This window comes from Pantherophis guttatus, chromosome 4 (assembly GCF_059756535.1).
Source record: "Pantherophis guttatus breed Tessera chromosome 4, ASM5975653v1, whole genome shotgun sequence".
NCBI classification, from domain to species: Eukaryota; Metazoa; Chordata; class Lepidosauria; order Squamata; family Colubridae; genus Pantherophis; species Pantherophis guttatus.
Genome location: NC_142066.1, coordinates 123,298,025 through 123,318,860, shown reverse-complemented (window position 1 = coordinate 123,318,860; position 20,836 = coordinate 123,298,025). Strand labels below are relative to the sequence as shown.

At 37.3% G+C, this 20,836-nt stretch overlaps 1 protein-coding gene across 1 annotated transcript; it reads left to right on the top strand.

Annotated features, from left to right (window-relative positions):
- The first annotated feature begins 2,431 nt into the window (after positions 1–2,431).
- On the top strand, positions 2,432–19,083 carry TSPAN13 (tetraspanin 13). Its single transcript, XM_034402639.3, has 6 exons — positions 2,432–2,704; positions 8,944–9,111; positions 11,238–11,318; positions 12,979–13,092; positions 14,856–14,966; positions 16,303–19,083. Exons 1-6 carry the CDS (start codon positions 2,642–2,644, stop codon positions 16,375–16,377), a joined length of 612 nt encoding a protein of 203 aa, XP_034258530.1. The 5' UTR covers positions 2,432–2,641; the 3' UTR covers positions 16,378–19,083.
- The last annotated feature ends 1,753 nt before the right edge of the window (positions 19,084–20,836 follow it).

Genomic DNA, 20,836 nt, shown 5'->3' with positions numbered 1-20,836 from the left:
TTATATTTGCCTTTATCTAGCAAACTGAACATTTTAGTGCAAGAAAGCACCTTGAGTATGCAGATAATGAACATTGGCCATCTTATCGCAACCATTTATAGAAGGGTGTACAGAGTTCATAAGGATATTAAATGTAGTCAGTTGCAACTCTACACCAGCTAATACTCAAAAAAATTCTAGTAATGCTGCCTACTAATGTTGCCTTTGACTTTGTCCACATTCAATAATTTAGGCCCAGGTTACTAAACATCTCTGTCCTTATCTACATGTTTTCCCAGTTTCTGGGGAAGGATTTAAAACACCTGCACAGCAGAAATAAAAGAATTAAAGATAATCAGGAGTAATGTATTTTTGATGTATCATCAAATAAGCTTTTATGAACTAAACTTTAATTCCGATTGTCCTATATAGATTGTCCTCAACTTAACAAACATAATTGAATTTGAAACTTTATTATTAAGTGATAGGTTCAGTGAGTGAGTTGCTTTTATTACCTGTTTGCTGCAATTGTTAAGCAAATCACTATCACACTGTTTTTAAGCAAATCCAGTTTTACTCATTGGCTGTACTTTTCAGAATCCCCCAGGGAAGGTCATAAAATGATGATCATTTGACCCTGGGATACTAGAAGCACATTGTAAATTACATGCCAGTTGCCAGACACCCAAATTTTGAGCATGTAGGTGCAGGGTCAGTTGTAATTGGAAGTTGTAACTGCAAGAACTGGTCTAAATTGCTTTTTTGTGTGTGTGCCATTGCAACAAGTGTCAAACAAGTAGTCCTAAAATGAGGGCTACTTGGATAACTTAATGTACTTGTTTCATACTTAAGTCATACAGAAAATATTCAGTCATTAGCTGTCTGAATTAGCTCTTCCTTTAACTCTTTCTGAATATCTCATCATTCAAATTAAATGAATAAAGCCAGATTCTAGAATGACAGAAGAAAAATATAACCTATTCTTCCTATAAATGTCTGATTTTACATGCATGTCTTTTTCCCTTATCTATTTTTGCATCACAGTCTTTTTGCTAAGAGTCACAGATGTTGAGATATATTGTTACATAATCCTTGATACTCCAGATTTTTTGATGCACAGAATTTAAATAGAATTGTTGTTTAACTAGATAAACATCTAGATAGAATCACACAGATGTTTTACAAGTTGAAATCTTTATTATCTTGAAAGGAAATTCCAGTGACCTGGAGATGTTATTTCTGAAAAAGCTCTCTATTTTTCTGCATATATTACCATGATACTTCTTTTAAAAAAAGATAAGCATGTGGCTTTTCAGTTCAAGGCAAATATATAATAATCCAATAAAAATGTAATTCACTACATGGAACACACACACAAAATCAGATAACCATTGGGTTGCCTTATTCTTCGTCCTAATGTCTCTGTCTTTAGCACATACACAAAACTTTCAATAAAATATTATTTTCTCTCTAATGGACTCCATAGATGATGTCTAGTGAGGGCTGGGTTTCCAACCAGTAAAAGTACAATGTGCTAGAACAGTCTTTTAACCTACATGCTTCGGGTCTATTCTTTCCACAATGTCTCTGTTAATCCATACGATTATAAATAGGATATTGGGGAAAGTGAGTATAAAATTATATTCCCAAATTGGAAATCTATCAAAGCACGAGGAAATATTGGACTTATCAAGTGTAGATAACAGCTAGTATACTTCACCTGAAACCTTAGATGAAAGATATGCTTATACTTTCTGTGTATGAGCAGACTTTCTACTGGCATCATCATGGGAATCTCCTTCGTATAGTTAAGATTTATTTGGTTGTTATTTAAGATCTCTTTTATTGGGATTTTCTTTTTCTTTTGTTTATTTTCTTTTTATTATTTCTTTTTATTATATATTTCTTTTTATTATATATTATTTATTGTTGTTCTTTTAGTTTGTCATGGAATTGAAAAAGCAATTTAAAATATATATATACCCAATATATGAACATACATGTAGGGAATTCATTATAGTCTCCAAATATATGCATTGCATTAGAAGCCAGACTTTTCCAAACAAATACTTCAAAGACATATTGGTCTACAATACCTATCAATCTTAGACATAGGAAAGAAATAATGAATAATAGTGTTCAACTCATGCGGAAGGCAAAGAGCTGTACTAAATTTACTGTAACTCAAAATCAACCAAATCTTAGGCATGCATGGAACTACTTCAGTGAGAATTTTGCTTTCAGGGTAACCAATGTCTCTCCAGCAATCTTGCTCTAAATGCTAACATAAAATATTGTAAACTACAACGGGAAAGTGCTAATCGCCGCAAACTCTTCCACGACTTCGTTCAAAACCAAGTCGCCGGGCCGGGTGCATTTGCATATTTTTACCTTTGTCTCCGAAGATCAGCCAATGAGGGCCTTGGCTGCCTGCGGGCCTCCCCCACCCCCCGGACGTTTCTGAGCTGGCGCTGGCAGCTAGCTGGGAAAACGGGGTTTTGTGACTGCTGTTCGTGCAGTGCCGCCGTGGTCATTCTGGTTCTACCTCCCTTTTTATACTTCTAGCAAGGGAGGCAAAGGTTTGTTTTCCCTCCCTTGAAGGAAGAGGGGAATTATCCAGATCAGGGGACGCTGCGGCAGCAGCCACAACCGCAGGGGCACAATGGTTTGCGGCGGCTTCTCTTGTTCTAAGAATTGCCTCTGCGCGCTCAACCTGCTTTACACGGTAAGTCCAGCCGCCGCCCGCATTCTCGAACCAGGTGGCAACTGAATGGAAGCTTCCTGCAGTGGGGGGGGGGGGGCGGGCGTGGGAGATCTTCTTGCCGCCGCCCCGAAGTGGCTGCTCTTTTCTTCCTGCTGAGCGAAAAAGCACCACGGCAGGCCTGTGGGAACCTCATAGTCCGCAGAGAGTAAGAAGCAGTAGTGACCGCCAGATATCCCGGAGAGAGTCGCCTCCGCTAAAAACGCTTCTCGCACGCTGCTGTAGCCCATTGGCAAAGGCGATGCACCTGCCGCGGTGAGAAAGAACCTCCACGAGGGACTGCGGGAACTCGAATCTGCTAGAAGCCCCTTTCCTGCAGGCTTTCTTCGGCGCCTAGGCAACGGGCTGTTCTGTTAAACCCCAGATTACGCGCTGGGAGCTCCACTGATTTGTACTTTAGGGTGACATATCACTTCGTCCAGCAGGATTGTCTGTCTCGAGGAACTGCCCAGAGGCGGTCGTTTAGTCTTTCTTCCTTTCCTGACAGAAATCCAACGGTGGGGAAATCTTCACCTGTGGAACGTCTTCCAATTCGGTATTAGTTAGCCATAGAGGCGGATTATTGCCTGTAGAAAAACAAAACTAGATAATTTGGCTAGTAAGACTAATTAGCTGAAATAATTATTACTTTTCATCTGTAAAAAGTTTGAGCCTTTTGGTTTTTTATATCCAACCCCCTCATGTCCGTGCTAACTCTAAATGACATTTGTTTAAATTGTGGAGTAATAATCCAAAAAAAAAATTATTTTAGGTTCTATAACTCTATAAAACCTGGACTTCCATCTGTGCATTTGCACTTGGAAATAAACTATCACTGAGTAGGGAGCCACAAAGTCCTACAACTGAAGCTTGTTGAAATAGGAGGTCAAATAACAAAGATTGCAGAATTGAGGCTGAGACTAGAGAGGACATCATTTGTTTTGTTTGCTTGTTTATTATTAAATTTATTCTCTGTCCACCTCGCTATTAAGCCATTCTGACCATGATATGAAATTGCAACTGGTTCCTGGTTATAGGCTGAGACTGATGGAAGCTGGAATTCAACAATATTCAGAGGGATTTGGGATTTCTAACTATGTTACCCCATTACAGGGGTGAAATCCAGCAAGTTCTGACAGGTTCTGGAGAACTAGTAGGAGAAATTTTGAGTAGTTCGGAGAACAGGCAAATACCACCTCTGGCTGGCCCCAGAGTGGGGTGGAGATTTTGCAGTATCCTTCCCATGCCACACCCACCAAGCCATATCACGCCCACCACACCACGCCCACAGAACTTGGTAGTAAAAAAATTAGGATTTCACCCCTGCCCTGTTTTCCCTAAAATAAGACATCCCCTGATAATAAGCCCAAATGGGCTTTTGAGTGTATGGCAATAAGGCCAAGCGCTTATTTCAGATTTCAAAAAAATATAAGAAAGGGTCTTATTTTCAGAGAAACACAGTATCTTATAGGATAACATTCTTTGTTTTTGTAGATTTAACTGCTCAAAAACTTTTCACACATTTTTAAGCAGGGATAGAGGAACTACTTTTTCCATGTTTTAATACTTTACATTGGGAAGTTATTAAAAAATTGACACAATGTGCTCAAAGATTTGCTTAAGCACTTTCCTAAATAAATCATGTCCTGTTAAGTCAAATGTACACAACTGAAGTCCCTGAGCAACTGCATCCAAAAACCTTGGGTATGCCTCAAATTTCTTCAAAAGTTGTTACCCAATTATTAAACACATAAGGAATCATCTATATATTTAAAAGCAAAATGCCACTCACCCATCATCACAAAATCTTCAGAACAGTAAAACCTACAAACTTGAAATTTACCACGTATGTTCCTCTTGGCTTCTAGGTGCTCATTAGAAAGGATTTTTGGAAATGACCATCAGAGCATTAGTATTTCCTATATTATTATTATTAACATGCTCTGATCCTAAGGAGTTCTAATCCCCCTCCCAACCTGAAAAGAAATCTGTTCCAAATGCAAAACACAAGCAGAGGAGTTTTAGTTTCAGTTTTACTTTCACAGAAGCAAGCAGGAGATAGAATAGGATAGGCTTCTGTGGCTTCTGCCTCAAGCTTGAGGCAGAGAAGGGATAGGAAAGGTGAGAATTCTGTAGGGCAAGCCTGAGGGAGAGAAGAGGTATAGTATAGGAGATATTTCTGTGGGGCAAAGTATAGGAGATATTTCTGTGGAGCAAAGCCTCTTGCTGCACAGAGGCTGAGGGAGAGGGGATAAGATAGGGGAGGCTTCTGTGGGGCAAGGCTGAGGGAGAGAAGGGGATAGGATAAGGGAGGCTTCTGTGGGGCAAGCCTGAGGGAGAGGAGGAGATAGGATAGGAGACGTTTCTGTGGGATAAGGCTGAGGGACTCAAGGGGTAGGATAGGGGAGGCTCCTGTGGGGCTAGGCTGAGGAAGAGAAGGGGGATAGGATAGGCTTCTATGGGGAAAGACTGAGGGAGAGAAGGGGAGAGTGGAGGCCAATCGTAACTATTCATTAATTTTCAAGCTGTAAGTGTCGATTTATCAGGCCCGATCACATAATTTCGTAGCAGAATACAGGTACTCAGCTAATATTAATTATAGTTAATTTTAATTACTACTGGGAAGCATAATTTTGGTACAGTATGGTCAGGCCACATGTTACTCTTAGCATGCACATCTCTACATTAGTTCCTGAATCATGATTTACAAGCAAATGGATGAATCTACGCTCTACATTTTGATATAGGGTCTTGAATGAACCCATTTAATAAATATCTAAACATTGTTTATTTACTACTAATTATTTTGACTACTTTATTTACTACTACTACTTTGCCTTGTTATATCTGTAGTTTTTCTTGGAAGCAGCTGGATGAGTATCACAGAAACCCAGATTGTAGATTAAGGTAAACTTCTAGATAGATTTGTTCTAGCAACATTCATAATCTATTCTGGATGCGTGTGAAACTTTAAGAGCAGTAAATTCTGACATCAGGAAATCCCTTTCCAGCCTCAGTCCCTTTCCATGGACAGCCACTTTGGTAAGACTAAAGTTAATTTGTTTTGACATTGGAGCAGTCTGAAATGGAACAGGACTTTTCAGGATCATGTTCTACGTGATATCACGTGATCCATGACTTTTGAACTACAGATTATCCCAAGAAACAGCTATTGCAATCTTATTTCGTTTTTTGTCTTAAATTAACTTTAAAAAGTTAGAATTCTCATTTTCAAACATTAGAAATGTGGTTACTATACTTTAACTTTGCATTAAATTATTAAGCTTTTAAAAATAGAAAGTTAAGTCATGCAGTAAATCAGAAAGCATTGCAACCTCTGACATCAGCACATAGATGAAAAACCATCATGTCTAGTCAAATCATGTGATTTAGGTCCCAGATAAGGAAGTAATGGAAAAGTATGTATCTTGCCACATCATACGTGAAGCATCCTGGATGCTGAATAATGGCTGTTTGGTTGACGGTTTAACTTACTCAAAGCCTGTGTTCCAGGTTAGTTTCAATATAGGCCTTCATATTCTTACATTTAAAAACCATAGAACCTGGGAAACCAGATTAAGCTGGCAAGACGACAAGGAATTACAGTGATGAAAGTTACTGGGGCTTGCAAACAACTACTGGGGCTTGCAAACAATTACTGGATCCTGTTGAAACTAAATATTTACATTGGATAGAATTCCAGAGTTTGAGAATGAGTGTTTTAATTTGCATAATGTATACCTTATCTTTTATTATAATTGCAGTATTGTGCAGCAGTGTTATCACATTCCTCTGTAATGGTCCAGCAAGTCAACTTTTAAAATAAATATTTGTTATTGACATCTTGTGCTTGAGTTTTTACAGCCTATAGCTACTTGTAAATGAGTTTAAACTGTTACTGAATTGCTTTCTTGCTTTTTACATCTTATCAAAGATTTTTTCCTGGTCAGGATTATGAATTCATTGAATACATTTCAACAGTTTGAATTGTACATAAATTAGACTAATAAAACTACAATAGAAAAGTAAAAATGGAAGTAATACTGTACATGTATCACTATAAATCTACCAACGGGATTAAGGCAAAATTTGAAAACTATTCAAAACATGGATATTGCAACAATTTTTGGGACTGGGACTGCTAGCACTAGAGAAGACATAGTGGTTGGGTTGATATATCAAATTCATCCCATTTGGCTGTTTGTAAACATCACATAATCCTGGGATTGTTGAAAGTGTACAATCAAAAAGCCAAATATTTATGAGAAAGTTTGTGTCCTTTTTTTCTGGATCAGTCACAATAAAGCATTACTGAATATTGCTTAAATTTACCAGCTTCTTGGAAGCAGGTGATATCTGCATAGTTGTTTAAACCACTTGTGCACACAAGTGGACTAACCATTTAGCATTTATACCGAATAGAATAGAAGCATTGTTTTGGGAAGCTTTGTGTCACCTAGAGGTCAAAAAGTTGCCCAATCTGGTAGTCTCCACATGTATTAGGATTGCAGCTTTCCTGACAGTATGGCCAACATACTTTTGGTTTTTATTTCTGATATTTTCTGAATGGCACTTGATTGTAGGTGCTATTCTATATTACAATAGCTCTGTTTTTCAGTACTTTTCTTTTTTACAGAAACAGGAAAGGTGGGGTTTCCTGCATTTAAAAAGTGATTTCCTCCACTTAAAACATAGCTTGTCAAATATTTCTTTGTGCCAAACCTGTCAATTTTGAAATGTGGTGCTAGGGAGAAAAAGTGCTATTCAGACTTTAACTTAATTTTATTTAAAGGCTGGGCAAAAGTAAAAACCTTTATAAGTAGTCCTGGTTTAGTGACTACAGTTGGTACCAGCAACTTGGTTGTTAAGCAAAGCTAAATGAAATCACAACTGTGCTTGTGGTCATACTTTAACTTTCATTTGCTTTATAAATTATGACCTGCGTAGGTCATAAATGTGAGGATTTAGGTTTAAGTTAAATTTAAGTTATTTTGTTGTGAGTGTTATAATTGCACTCACTAAACCAGGATTACCTGTATTCCAGGGGTGGGTTCTTCTTATCTTTACTACCGGTTTGCATCGCGCCTGTGTGCACGCGCTCACTTCGCTCACGCGTGTGCACCTATGATGTTCGGATCAGTGGGCGGAGCCTCCAGCCAGTTTTACTACTGGTTCTTGCAAACAGGTCCGAACCGGGGGCAACCCACCACTGCTGTATTCCATTCAAAAATGTTAACATGACATTATACAAATGACACAGGTTAATCACTTCCTCTATCTCAAGTGGTATATATATTTATTGCCTGCCATCTGCCAAAAGAGTGTGAGATTTCTGATGTTCTTTGTGAAGCCAAATTTCCATTTAATTTCTAGTGTGGCTTTAATGTTGTGGATTAAAGCATTAACTTTCCGTTGTTCATAGATGTCAGAATATTTTTTATTAATTAAGGATACATGTTTTTTTGCATGTTTTTCAAAGGTTGATTAAGAGCTGCTGTTACAAAGATTAATTCAAAATTATGAACTAGATGGCAGAAATTAGCTGACATTGGATGATCTTAAGAAAAAAAAAAGCAACTAATCAGGTCAAACCAGATGAGCACATGGGAGATTGCCAGAAAACTGCAAAACTCTAAGCTAGACAGGGCATTAAAAATATTCTGGAAATATTTCAGAAAGGAAAATAATGACAAACCACTTCCATACTGTTATCCATAACATGTGGAAAACAACATGAGAGAGTTCTTTCCTTTGATTTTTTTCTTCTGATTTTTTTTAAAAAGCTATAAACTCATCAAACTCGTGAACATGAACATGTATATTACAATGTTTTTTTAAATGCATAATGTACAATTAAATATAGCATTATTATTAATAAAATTAATGAACAACAACTTCCTACCTGCATTTGCTGATTTCCTTTATGATTGTCTTTGGTTTCCAAAAGGAACTTTGCATAATTTTAAAACTGCCATAAGCATTTTAGAGAGTTAAAGTACCACATCAAATAGGAGATTTTTAAGATCATGAAAATTAAACTAGATTTAACTCTTTAAGTTATTGTGAATATATTTTATACCCAGGAGAAATGTTTGTGAGAAATCTTGGACCAAGATTATTGTACTGATTTGGATATGTTCACCTTTCACTTGGCTAGGGAAGGAATGCTACATTGCTCTAACATATGAACAAAACTTTTCTTCACTTTTTCTCTTTTGTAACAGTTGGTCAGCCTGTTGCTGATTGGAATTGCAGCTTGGGGCATTGGCTTTGGCCTCATCTCCAGTTTCCGGGTCGTTGGAGTAGCAGTGGCAGTTGGAATCTTTCTGTTCCTGATTGCTCTGGTGGGACTGATTGGGGCCATCAAACACCATCAGGTCTTGCTTTTCTTCGTATCCTTTGACTTGAAAGTAATCTAACATATTTCGCCTATTTCTCTGTAGCTCCTTTGAATAACACCTTCACAGTTTCTTCTACTTCATTGCAGGTTAATTAAATTGAAGGCAGTATTTTGTTGAAATCATCTAAAGTACAGGAAAATAAAACTTTAAAAAAAAAAATTTCTATCTTGTTACGACACTAAAAGTTAGATAGTAACATCTTTCTCCAGTGGTATAACTGGTTTCTTTCAAATGGCTGCAGATTAAATCTTGAGTTTGTTTGTTTATTGAGCTCCCAGAGTTTCCAGAGAGAAAACTATTCAATTTCATTGTAAACATGTTGTGCATTAATAATAAAGGTTTGATTTTGATTTTTTTTAACTATTTGGAAAGCCAATTAATAAGAGGCCACTGGAGTTGAATTGCTAATACATAAATAAATAAAATACTGGTCAATTTAATGGAAAAGAAGCATTGACTTTAGATAGTCTTAGACACTAAATCTTTTTTTAAAGATAAAAGTGGAAAAAGTGCTCACTGCTCACTATAACATTATTGTATTAGGTTACACAATTGTTTTTGTTTTTTAATACATCTCTTGGAGGCAAACAGTAGTTTTTAAAACATATATGGATGATTTAAAACTCCGGCATAAGAAAGATCATGTGGACCTATGATCTTTTTAATTTTTTAATACCTAACTTGTCCATGAATCTTAAATAACAGATAGTATTTGACATATGACCACAATTGGAACCATCGTAATCCATAGTAAGTTGGGGTATAAACATGTTTTCTCTAATTGATATTGTTGGAAACTGTTTGGAAAGGTTGCAGATTGCAATCATGTGACCTCAAGAAGCAGCAGCCAGTCATAAATGTGAGCCAGTTGCCAAGTTCCCAAATTGCAACCATGTGACTATAGGCGTGTTTGTGTACAACAGTCATAAGTACTCGTTATAAATCACTTTTTTCAAGGCTATTGCAATTTTGTACCAACATTAACAAATTGTTGTAAAGTGAGGGTTACCTGTAAGGAAAAGAGGAGATAGATCAGTGTGTAAATATTCATGTATCTTATGTTATTTTTTGACTGCAGAATATTTTATGCAAATTAAACTACATTAAGTTCAGAAAGAGGTACAATGATTCAGTGGTTAAAGACACTGAGCTTGTTGGTTGGAGAACAGACAGTCCAAGAATGAGACTCAAGATCTGTGCAATGGGTGAGCCCCCATTACTTGCCCCAGCTCCTGCCCATCTAGCAGTTCGAAAGCATGCAAATGCAAGTAATTTAATAGGTACCACTTATTGGAAAGGTGGGAAGGTAACAGCATTCCATGCACCTTTGGCATATAGCCATACTAGCCACATGACCATGGAAATTGTCCTTGGACAATGCTGGCTCCCTCAGGCAAGAAATGGAAATGAGCATCATGCCCTAGAGTTGGACACGACTGACAGGGAGATCTTTACCTTTACCAGAAGTTCAGAAGGAAAGCTTGTACAAAAGGTGCCAGATGTTTACTACACGGCAGCTAAAATTACTTCACATTCCAGCAAATTCTAACAACATCTCCTCTTACTATATGTGAGTATAGCATGCCTCACTTTTATTTTACATGCAAATTCAGGTATTTCAATTGTTACATTAAGAAATAATCTAATTAGGATTATTCAAGGGGTGTAAGGCAAAGAAGGAGCTGATGATTCAAGAAGAAGGCCCAGAGTCAGGTTGAAAAATAGCAACTGCAACAAAGCTGAAATGATTTGGAGGCTGCATATAAAATGCTGCGGGATTGCAGGTAGCTGACATGACAACCAATATCCCATTGGTTGATGGAACAAGTGGAAATTTTGGCATAATCATAATCCAAAATGTGCTCCATCATGTAATCTCTCTATTCAATTGGGCTTCCTTTGAATCAGATCAAATTAGCTTAGCCTTTTAAATTTGTATCTACATTTTATCTATGTGTATGTGTGGCATGCTGCCCAGAATCACTTGGTTGAGTTGGGTGGCATACAAGTCAAACAAACAAATAAAATGAATGAATGATCAAACAAACAAACAAACAAACAGATGTGTATTTATTTCTGCAAATGTGGTTTTGATGACTTTAACTAAACTATTTCAGTATATGATTATACTCTTGCTAGTGTTTGTTATACAGTTCTCCGTCTCATGTGCTTGTCTGACATTGAATAAAGAACAGCAGGTAAGACATTTCTTATGATATCTTTATTTAAAATATATTATTATGTGGATACAATTAGATCCACAATAAAAGACTGGTGAAAATTTAATAATGCAAGTCCTAACCTAGGACCTAAAAATTATTGAAGTATGTATGCAAGCAGTCCCAAACAGGGTTTTATTTATTGATTTGTAATGTCAAAATGTTGAGGCATTATTATTATCAAAGAGCCATTATATTTATCAGTAGGATCATAAAGAAGATATTCATAGTCAAAATTGTGATGGGCCCACTGAAGAACATTTGCTTGTTAATTAAAAAAAGTAACAGTTACAAAATGTAGTATGTGTTCCCCCAGTAGATGGAGAAAACACAGCAGTTAAGCCTCAGTTGAAGAGAAGACAGAGGATACGGTGTATATTTCATTAGGTTAAGACAATAGTGCTGTAAATGGTTATCCAGCAATTTTAACTCCGATTCCCAGTTCAAGATACTTAGGCCCAGAAGTATTTCAAAGCTAAAAAAGGGTAAGAAGGATTTATGCTAAAAAAAAAAGACCAAAGACTGTAAAGACTCTTACTGTATATATAAAAGATAGAACTTGTAACAACTCGAGACATTCTAGAAAAGAAATTGCTGGCTGAAGGGCTGAAACAAAAAAAGTTCTATAGCAATACTGCTATAAAAATTCATGATACATTTTATGGATTGGCTCCATTGAAGCTGGTTGTTGACAGTCATGGTTGAAGTCTAGAATCTAGCAGTATACTGCTGTTCAAGTTGGAGTTAACTTATTCTTTTCTTCTTAATTTTTTTTTCCTGATAAAAAATAATAAATGAGAAGGTTAGTCCTGGAACTGATCCCCTCTCTCATAAATACTGTAACATTAAGTACTACTACTGTTAATCCATTTTGTGAAACCTTGGTTGATTCAGTTAGCCAAAAATAAAACAAAAGGAAAAGGACAAATAACAAAATAGAGAAATCAATTATCTGTTGCTTGAAGTCTTTTCACCTTAATGTTACAGAAATATCAGTTAAATAGATATACAAACAACTTTAATTTAGCTGCAGGTTACACAGACTTTTGAATAGCATCTTTTAACACATTTAAGGTAATCCCAGTCTCTTCAAATCCATAGTTTATGGGTGGGTGTAAACCAGCATGCTGGCTAAAGAATTATGAGAGCTGAAGTCCATACACCTTAAAGTTCCCACATTTGAAAAACTCTGATTTAAAATAAGCCTATGAGCAAACAGGAACCAAAATGCAGATATTTCCCCTCATTTCCCCCTATATGGCAAAAGAAATGAAGCAACAGCAATGTAAGCACTTTTTTGTGAACAAGCAAAAATGGGAGAGAGGAAGATTGCAGAATGCATCTAAGATGCATTCTGCAATCTAAAATATTATAAATATTAAGAAACGGTGGAAGTTTTTACATACGAAAAAAATACTGATACTAACCACTAATGACAAACAAATTCAAGACAGTGAAAGCTTTAAAACTATGAGCAAAATAAGAAAATGAAATTAATAATTAAAATACTGGAAAATGATTTTGTTTGCATTGGCGGTTCAGATATAATCAGCAAACCAGAGTCTTTATGCAGAAGTTTATATCAAACTAACAGCAAAGTTTGGTTCTTGGCTACTACATAATTTCCTTGTGTTTATAGAGCAAACTTCTAGAGGTTGGGTGGAACAACACAAACAATGCAAGGCAGGATATTCAGCGGAATCTAAACTGTTGTGGCTTCCATAATGTCAGTGATGATACCTCTTGTTCTGCTGTAAGTTGACCTTTTTTATGTTCTGTTTTAGAAGAACTTCGTTACCATATATTTACTTTGCTTGTCTGTCTTGGATGTGTAATGTTCTGTCTTTGAAATCCATAATCCATTCCTTGCATTTGATTACAATATATACAGTTATAGATTTTTTGGAAAAAATACATTAATTTGAAAAGTTGCATCCAAATCTTCTTGTTTCAAGATCTGTCCAAGAAACAGAATTCATGAGCACTATGGCAGTCCTGAACTTAGTATAGCTTATTGGGGGTCCATTTGACAGAAGAAGTCACATCCCTAGATATGCTTTTCATCTTGGTAAGGTGACAATGTGGTTGGATGATATTAATTTATTCCTTGCCATGGTCCTGCAGGGATCTGGATTTTCCTACCGGTTCTGTAAGACGTGGCTTGGTGGGACATGGCTTGGTGGGGTCATGTGACTGGGTGGTTGTGGCTTTTGACGGGGGGTTATAAGACAGAAAATCACTTTAACAATTTCTTTCAAGGTATCCTCTGAAGCTGCGTCTAGGGTTGTGGTCCGTCCTTTCTCTACTTTTTCCCTCCCTCCCTCCCTCCTTTTTCTCTTTCTTTCTTCCTTCCTTTCTTCCTTCCTTCCTTCCTTCCTTTCTTTCTTTCTTTCTTTCTTTCTTTCTTTCTTTCTTCTTTCACAGACCCCCCCCGCCCATTTTTGGCGTAGCAGGCTTCAGGGAAGCCTCCTGGGACCAAAAACAGACCCCGAATAGGTAGTAAAAAAATGCTTTAAAAGGTAAAAAAAAGGTTCTGAAGATTGCGTGGCACAGCTGATTGTCACAGCTGATTGTTGGGACCTTTTTAAAAAACCCCTGGTTCATTCATGAGTTCTGGAAGATGAAACAATATAAGAGATACTTAGAGTGTTGCTAAGACAAAATGTTAATAAGACAAAAAGCAAATCTGATAGGCCACAAGTGAAATTATGTATTAATTATTTATTATGTATTTTCTTACAATAAGATGTTGAAGTGTAGTAGCACTTACCTGGACAATGTTGGTATGCAATTTGGAAATTGCATCTGTTTCTTAACTGGGAGGGCCTGCTGAACTTATTCATGTCTTAGACACTTCTAATTCAACTACTGCTCCATGGCACTACCCTTGTTGACTACTTGGAAGTTTCAACTGGTCCAGAATGCAGCCTGTTCATAATTCTGAATGCTCTGAGATTTGCCCATGTTACACCATTGTGGTGCTGCACTAACACTTCTCTCTCAGGTGCAATCCAAAGACTTCATGGCACAGGTCAGCTTATTTGCAAATAATTTAAATAAATAAATTTGCAAGACTGTCTTTTGACAAGGGCATCTACCAGTGCCACCAAATCTGATGGATGAACAGAAGGCCCAACCTTTGTCAGCAGTGTCTTTTGGCATAACCTTGGGGGAATGCTTTATCTGTTGAGGTGCCTGCTTTTCAGAACAGGCTCTCCCTTGAGACCTAGATGGCCCCTTTTCTCTTGACTCTTCTCCTAGACTATGAGCCCGGATGTAACATGAAACCAAACTATGGACAATTAGTACAAGTTTTTTTTTTTTAGTATCACCTGGTTAAGCTGTGATGGTCTTTAATTTGGTAGGAGTGAGTATTTGTAATATGTTGGTTTGATTATTGTTAGCTGCCCAGTGTTATATTATGTAGGGAGGGCTACAGTTATTTTAAATAGCATATATATCTGTACATGTAGCTATAGATAACATCCTAATAATGAATTGAAATAATGATTGCAGGAATGTTTTGAAACACAGACCTGTAAACCCTGTGCACCTATAATTAAGGAATATTCTGGAATGGTCTTGAGATTTGTAGGAGGCATTGGTCTCTTCTTTAGTTTCACAGAGGTAAGTGCAAAATCAGTCTAAACCTTTGTGTATGTTTGTGTGATTTGGAGAACTTTCCAATATAATTTTTTTCTATAAAGATATTATAGTTGATATGGAGAAGCATTGTTCTCTACTATAAAAGTAAAAATATTTTTATTTCTTAGCAAGATAATATACAAATTATCTCAATGTCAGGTAAAGTTAATATCCTATGCAGTTACTTAAAGGAGTGAATGTCATTGAATTAACTGTTTATTATTTATGTACAGGTAGCATACATTGTAGCATTGTCAGTTATAGCTTATTCCTGGTAATTACACAAACAGCCCATTTTATTTTCAAGGACTGTGTACACTTCCAAAATAATCAGGAAAAAGTGCCTTAAAGTAACCATGTCTTTTTTCATATCTCCTCATCATCTTGAAAAAAAATAGTGTGTGTGCATATATATATATATAAAATAAAAGTCTGTCTTTTGTGCAGAAATCTAAAAAGCAACTTCAGTGAACTTCAGTGAACTTCAATGAACAGCAGTGAGCTCCAAATAACTTTTTCTGAATCAATTTTTAAACAAAACCTTTTGTTAGAAAAAAGCAAAAATGCAAAGATAAAATGATGCAGTCTTGTTTTTATAACAGGTAGTCCTCACTTACTAGCTGCAATTGGAATTCCGTCATTAAGCAATACAGTTGTGAGATGGGAAAAACCACATGACCATGCCTGATTTATGATGGTGGTTTGTCAGTTCAAGCTGTGGTTGTTAAGCAAATTACCACAGGTTATTAAGTGTGAAGCGCAACACTTTGCTTCTCAGAAAATAACTATGAATGTTGCAAAATGGCAATCACATGACTGCAGGATGCTACTCCTCCCATAATTGCCTAGTGATTGCCAAGAACTCAAACTGCAATTATGTAATTGTGGTAACATTACAATATGTGCAACATTGAGGACTGATCATAAGTATCCTTGTTCAGCACTGTTGTAACTTTGAATAGTTATGAACAGTCATTACATAAGGACTACCTGTATTGATGAAATAAAATACATAAAGATATGTACACATAGAAAGATAAAGTATAATAAAAATTTTGTTCTATGTATAAAATGATATCCCAAGTTACTCCAAGTTCAGGAATATCAGGAAAAATAAAAGTTCAATTTCATAGGTTATTCTAAAGATGAAAATTCGTATATTATTTACTCATAGATATTATTCCTTCATATATGAATATATGATGAGTCAGAAGCATTGGGTATAGAGAATGTTTATAAATGAAGTGATGGACTGCTGAAAGATATTGCAATATATTATGAAGTTTTAGCAGATGCTTTCTTTCTTTTCTTCCTTCAGATCTTAGGAGTGTGGCTGACTTACAGATACCGGAATCAGAAAGATCCACGTGCAAATCCTAGTGCATTTCTTTGACCTGGAAATGTTTTCAGGGACTTTTTTTTCTCTGTAGTTTTAAAAAGCTGAATTCTCCACTGATCTGTCTACTCTCCATGTTAATTGGGGGCGTGTGCCTTTGAGATGAGAAAACAGATCTAGAACTGCTTTTCATCCTATTTTCTAGTGTTCTTTGAAGGAACTAGTCTGAAGTGCTTGTTGTCAATTGTATAACTAAACAGAATATGAATTCTGTAGGAATGTAGTAATCCAATAGAATTAGTCATGTTATTCTTCTCTCAATGGGTTAGTGTTACTTTTATTTAAGGAAGGATTTATTTGAACTTATAAACAGAGTTGGGCCGGTTCACACCAGTTTGGGCAAACCGGTACTTAAGATTATGTGCAGTTCACCGAACCGGCAAATGCCACCACAGCCTGGCCCCTCCCCTCCCCTCCCTTTCACTCCTTATCACACCTCATCTGCCTTGGGCGATTACTAGATTCACACCCCCAGCAGAGCTGCTGCTGCTCTCTGTTTCCCTCACTTGCCTCGACCATGCAGCCTAGCTGATCTCTGCCTTGTGAGTCTTCCTTCACTTCTCGCTTAACTACCTCCTACGTTGGCCCCGCCATGCTTGCCTGCCTTCCCCTCTCTTCCAGCTTGCTGGTTTGGGCATTGGGAGCTTGAGGGATAGATTGTGCATCCTGAAGTCCATCTGCTGCTGCTTCAAGGCCAGCTCTGGCTGCAGTTGACTATCGGCCAATTTTTTTCAGCACTTGTGCGGGGAACCCGGGAGTGGCAGCCTATTGCATGCTTTTCACTTCAAGCAGCCTGGGCTGGAAAATGCATGGCTGGGTACAGCAGCCCTCCTTAACAAGCTCCAAACCGTTGCTGCTGCTCCAAGCCTGGGTTCCCCCCACAAGTGCTGGAAGTCCAGTACTACTTCCCTACCCAGTCAGCCCATGCTCTCCTCTTGCTCCAGGCACCCATTCCTCTAGCACAACCCCCTCCCCCCAAAATTTTTAAGCATTAGAGCCACTGGGAAGAAAGGCGTACTGATCTCTGTCTCTTTCTAGGACCGGCCTTGGAAAAGCCTGCCCTCACAATCAGACTCCCTTTCTCCCAGCACTCGTGTGAGAACCCAAAATTTTTAAGAATTAGAGCCATGGGGAGGAAAGGCACACTGAGGTTACCGGCAGGCTTGTTAAGATGTGCAATATGCTGCCACTAAGCTCCAGAGTTCCTCGCATGAGTGCTGGAAGAAAGGGAGTCCCAATTGTGAGGGCTTTTCTAAGGCCAGTCCAGAAGGCAGCGGCAGCACACTGGCTGCCTTTTCTCTTGCCAGGCAAACTTTGAGGCAGTTCCCTAAAGGTAATGATGCTGTGGCAGCAAGGGGGGTGGTGAGGGTGGGTAGTGATGCCGAAGCCTAAGTGTGCCGGAGCACACAAGGGGGCAGCAGTGGACACTACATTGTCTGTGGAGCTAGCAGGAGCAGCAGCACACAAAAATGCCGCCACCTTTTCCCTCTCCGCTGCTGGACGATCCTGTGTGAAGAAGGGAATGGCAGCTTTAGCAAAGGAATAAAAACTGATTTTGCTGCTTCCCCTTGGCTAACGCCCAGCGAGGGAGAAGTTGCTCTGCCATAAATGGGCAGAGACAGGCAGCGAGAGTTGTGCCCAAGTAATGCTCCTGTGCCGATAAAACCTTCCCTTCCCCTGCAGAAAGACTGTGTGTGTGTGTGCGCGCGCACACACACACACAAGTTGGATCTTTCATTCGTCCTGCCTCCCCCCACTTAAGAACCCTGGATTCCCTCCCCAAACCTGCCAATCCCATACAGGCACCACTCACACAAGTGACCAAGTAGAGTTGGCCATACCCACTCAGTCACATGACATCCATCCAGCAATGCCCACCCAGAACCTGTTGTTAAATTATTTGCAGCCCACCACTGCTTATAATGTATTCCATTTGTCAGAATTTCTTTCCTTGATCTATTTCTTCCTCCTTTTTTGAAAGACTAATTTATTGGCTTCAGTGTGTTTCATTTGAAATATGTTAAAGAAATTATGCTTTTGTTTCTGATACTGGTATTAGTTTGGAAGAAACCCCCTCAAATAAACCCCCTCAAAAAACAATTGAAAACTCATCATTTTTAATGATTGGAGGTTATACTATCAACTCCTCTCCATTTTTTGTATCCGTTTAAGATATAAATGCAAATCAGTTCAGTGTTGTCCATTAATTTCAGTATTGGCTATATAAATAGTGATTCTGTTTCAGCCCAAGAACAGATTATGTCTAAATCTCTTGATTTACCTCAACTCTAAAAGAGATAACCAGGGGTGGTTGGATATTATCTAACATAATAATTTTCAGAAGATTAACTATCAGGTTTTTTTGTGTCCAATATATGAACACAGTAAGAAAGAGAGATGCATTTTCACAGTATACTGAATTTATACAAATGGTGTAACTTAAAATGATAAATGGGGGAGCATAGTGTGTAGTTGGCTAGTCATGGTAAGACATTTGATGCTAGGTGGTTTTTGGGAAGGGGCAATTCGTTTTTATCAGTGTAATACATTAACCGTGGTACTGATATGGGTCTTACATTTAATTGTTTGTTCATTGATATATGAAATGTCTGACCACAAATGTGTACTAGACTATTGTAAATGATATCTTTGTAGTTCTTCTCTTTATTTAAAAATAAAAGTTTTAAAGAATTACATTTAAAATTCAGTTTCAGGCATGTATCATATAACTTAGCTCTTGTTGAACTGCCAAAGCATTTGTAGTATTTCTATTAACATTATATAAATGCAGATTGTTCAAGCATATTAAATATATTAATTTTAAAAGGATAATTGGAGGAAGCCTGTAGAGAGCAGAAAGCTTAAAAGAAATGTAAGTAATAATGACTTACACTCTGTGGGAAAAACAGAATGTCAAGAAGACGCAGTTCTGGAAAATAAAGATAGTGTAGGAAACCAGTTACTGTTCTTCAAGCGGATTATTAGGCTTGAATTTCAGAAATCCAGATGGCCATTAGAGAGCAGTCAAGTATTAAGTTTTGTCTCATCCCTTTAGTAACATCTTGGAATTATCTTATTCTTGTAGCCATAATATGAAGTTTTTATTATCTCTGGGGAGTTGGAAATGAATGAAACGAATTGAATGAAATGAATTGAAAATATCTGAAAGCCCACATATTGGAATAGAGTATCACAAGACTTCATTGAAAGATAAAACTTTCCATGAAGTGGTATGGACATCTAATTGGAACTGAGGTCTATGGATGCAGATCTTAGGCTACAGTTCAATACCTATTCATGAGCTGGGAGTAAACTTTATTCTTGTGGAGCTAATAGTTGAGGAGCACAAGAATATCAATCCACAATTTAGCTACTATCTAAATATACTTTAAAATTCAGTAAGAAGACTTTTCTATGTCTCATGTTGTTCTTCCTCTGGAATTTCCTGAAGTCTAAACACGGTTTGTCCTTGAATAAGGAATCACACAAAAATTAGTTGCATTTAAAACATATCTCCTGTGGTCCTGATTTTGATTCAAGTTGCTCTTGTATTCTTCCTATTCCTTGCCTTTTCTTTTTACAGTGATGACACTCACATTCTTCTTAATTGCAGTTCTCTATCAAAGAGGAACTTAGCCTTAACTATGAGTAAAGATGTTTGTGAATATTCACCATGTTGATATGATTGATAGGATGCCCTTCTCAATGTAGTGAGTGTGGGCAGCTGGCAGTTTATAAAATGTGCCAAGAATGTAACAGAAAAGCAAAAATTGTAATTTAAAAATCTGTAGCTAAGAAAAACAAATATGTTAAATATAATAACTAAATGTACATCAACAGTACAATCCAACTGAGGTTTCTAAAAGCCCATCTGGAAAAATGGAATAAAATACTTTATTTGGTCAAGTGTGATTAGACACACAAAGAATCTGTCTCTGATGCAGAAACGCTCAGTGTACATGCAAAGCAATAGAATCATCATCATCATATCACCCCAATAAGGGAGTGGTAAATAAGATAATAGGGATAATAATATTGTACTACTACAGCCTGTGGCTAAATATTCACAGACATTAGACAGTATTGTGAGAATTGGGTTCAGCAGAAGCATGAAGAAAAAAAACTGACTGTCAGTTGTTTTGGCATGCAATATCCTATAATGGCATCCCAAAGGAAGAGTTGAAATGGTTTACGTCCAGATGGATCTATAGAGATTTTCTCAGTCCTCTCTCTGATTCTTGCAATATACAGATTGTCTATGGAAAGCAGGCTGGTTGTAATTGTTCTTTCTGCAGTCCTAACTATTCATTGGAGTCTGTACCTATCCTGTTTGGTTGCTGTACTAAACAAGACAGTTAAAGAAGTACAAGTGACAGACTCAGTAATTCCTCTGTAAAACTGTATCAATAGCTCTTGGGCAGTTTGAACTTCCTGAGTTGATACAGGAATAATATTC

Coding starts and splice junctions, on each gene's coding strand:
- TSPAN13 (XM_034402639.3), top strand. CDS start 2,642: ATGGTTTGCGGCGGCTTCTCTTGTTCTAAGAATTGCCTCTGCGCGCTC. Junction 2,705..8,943: donor CGCTCAACCTGCTTTACACG/GTAAGTCCAGCC, acceptor CTTTTGTAACAG/TTGGTCAGCCTGTTGCTGAT. Junction 14,967..16,302: donor TCTTCTTTAGTTTCACAGAG/GTAAGTGCAAAA, acceptor TTCTTCCTTCAG/ATCTTAGGAGTGTGGCTGAC.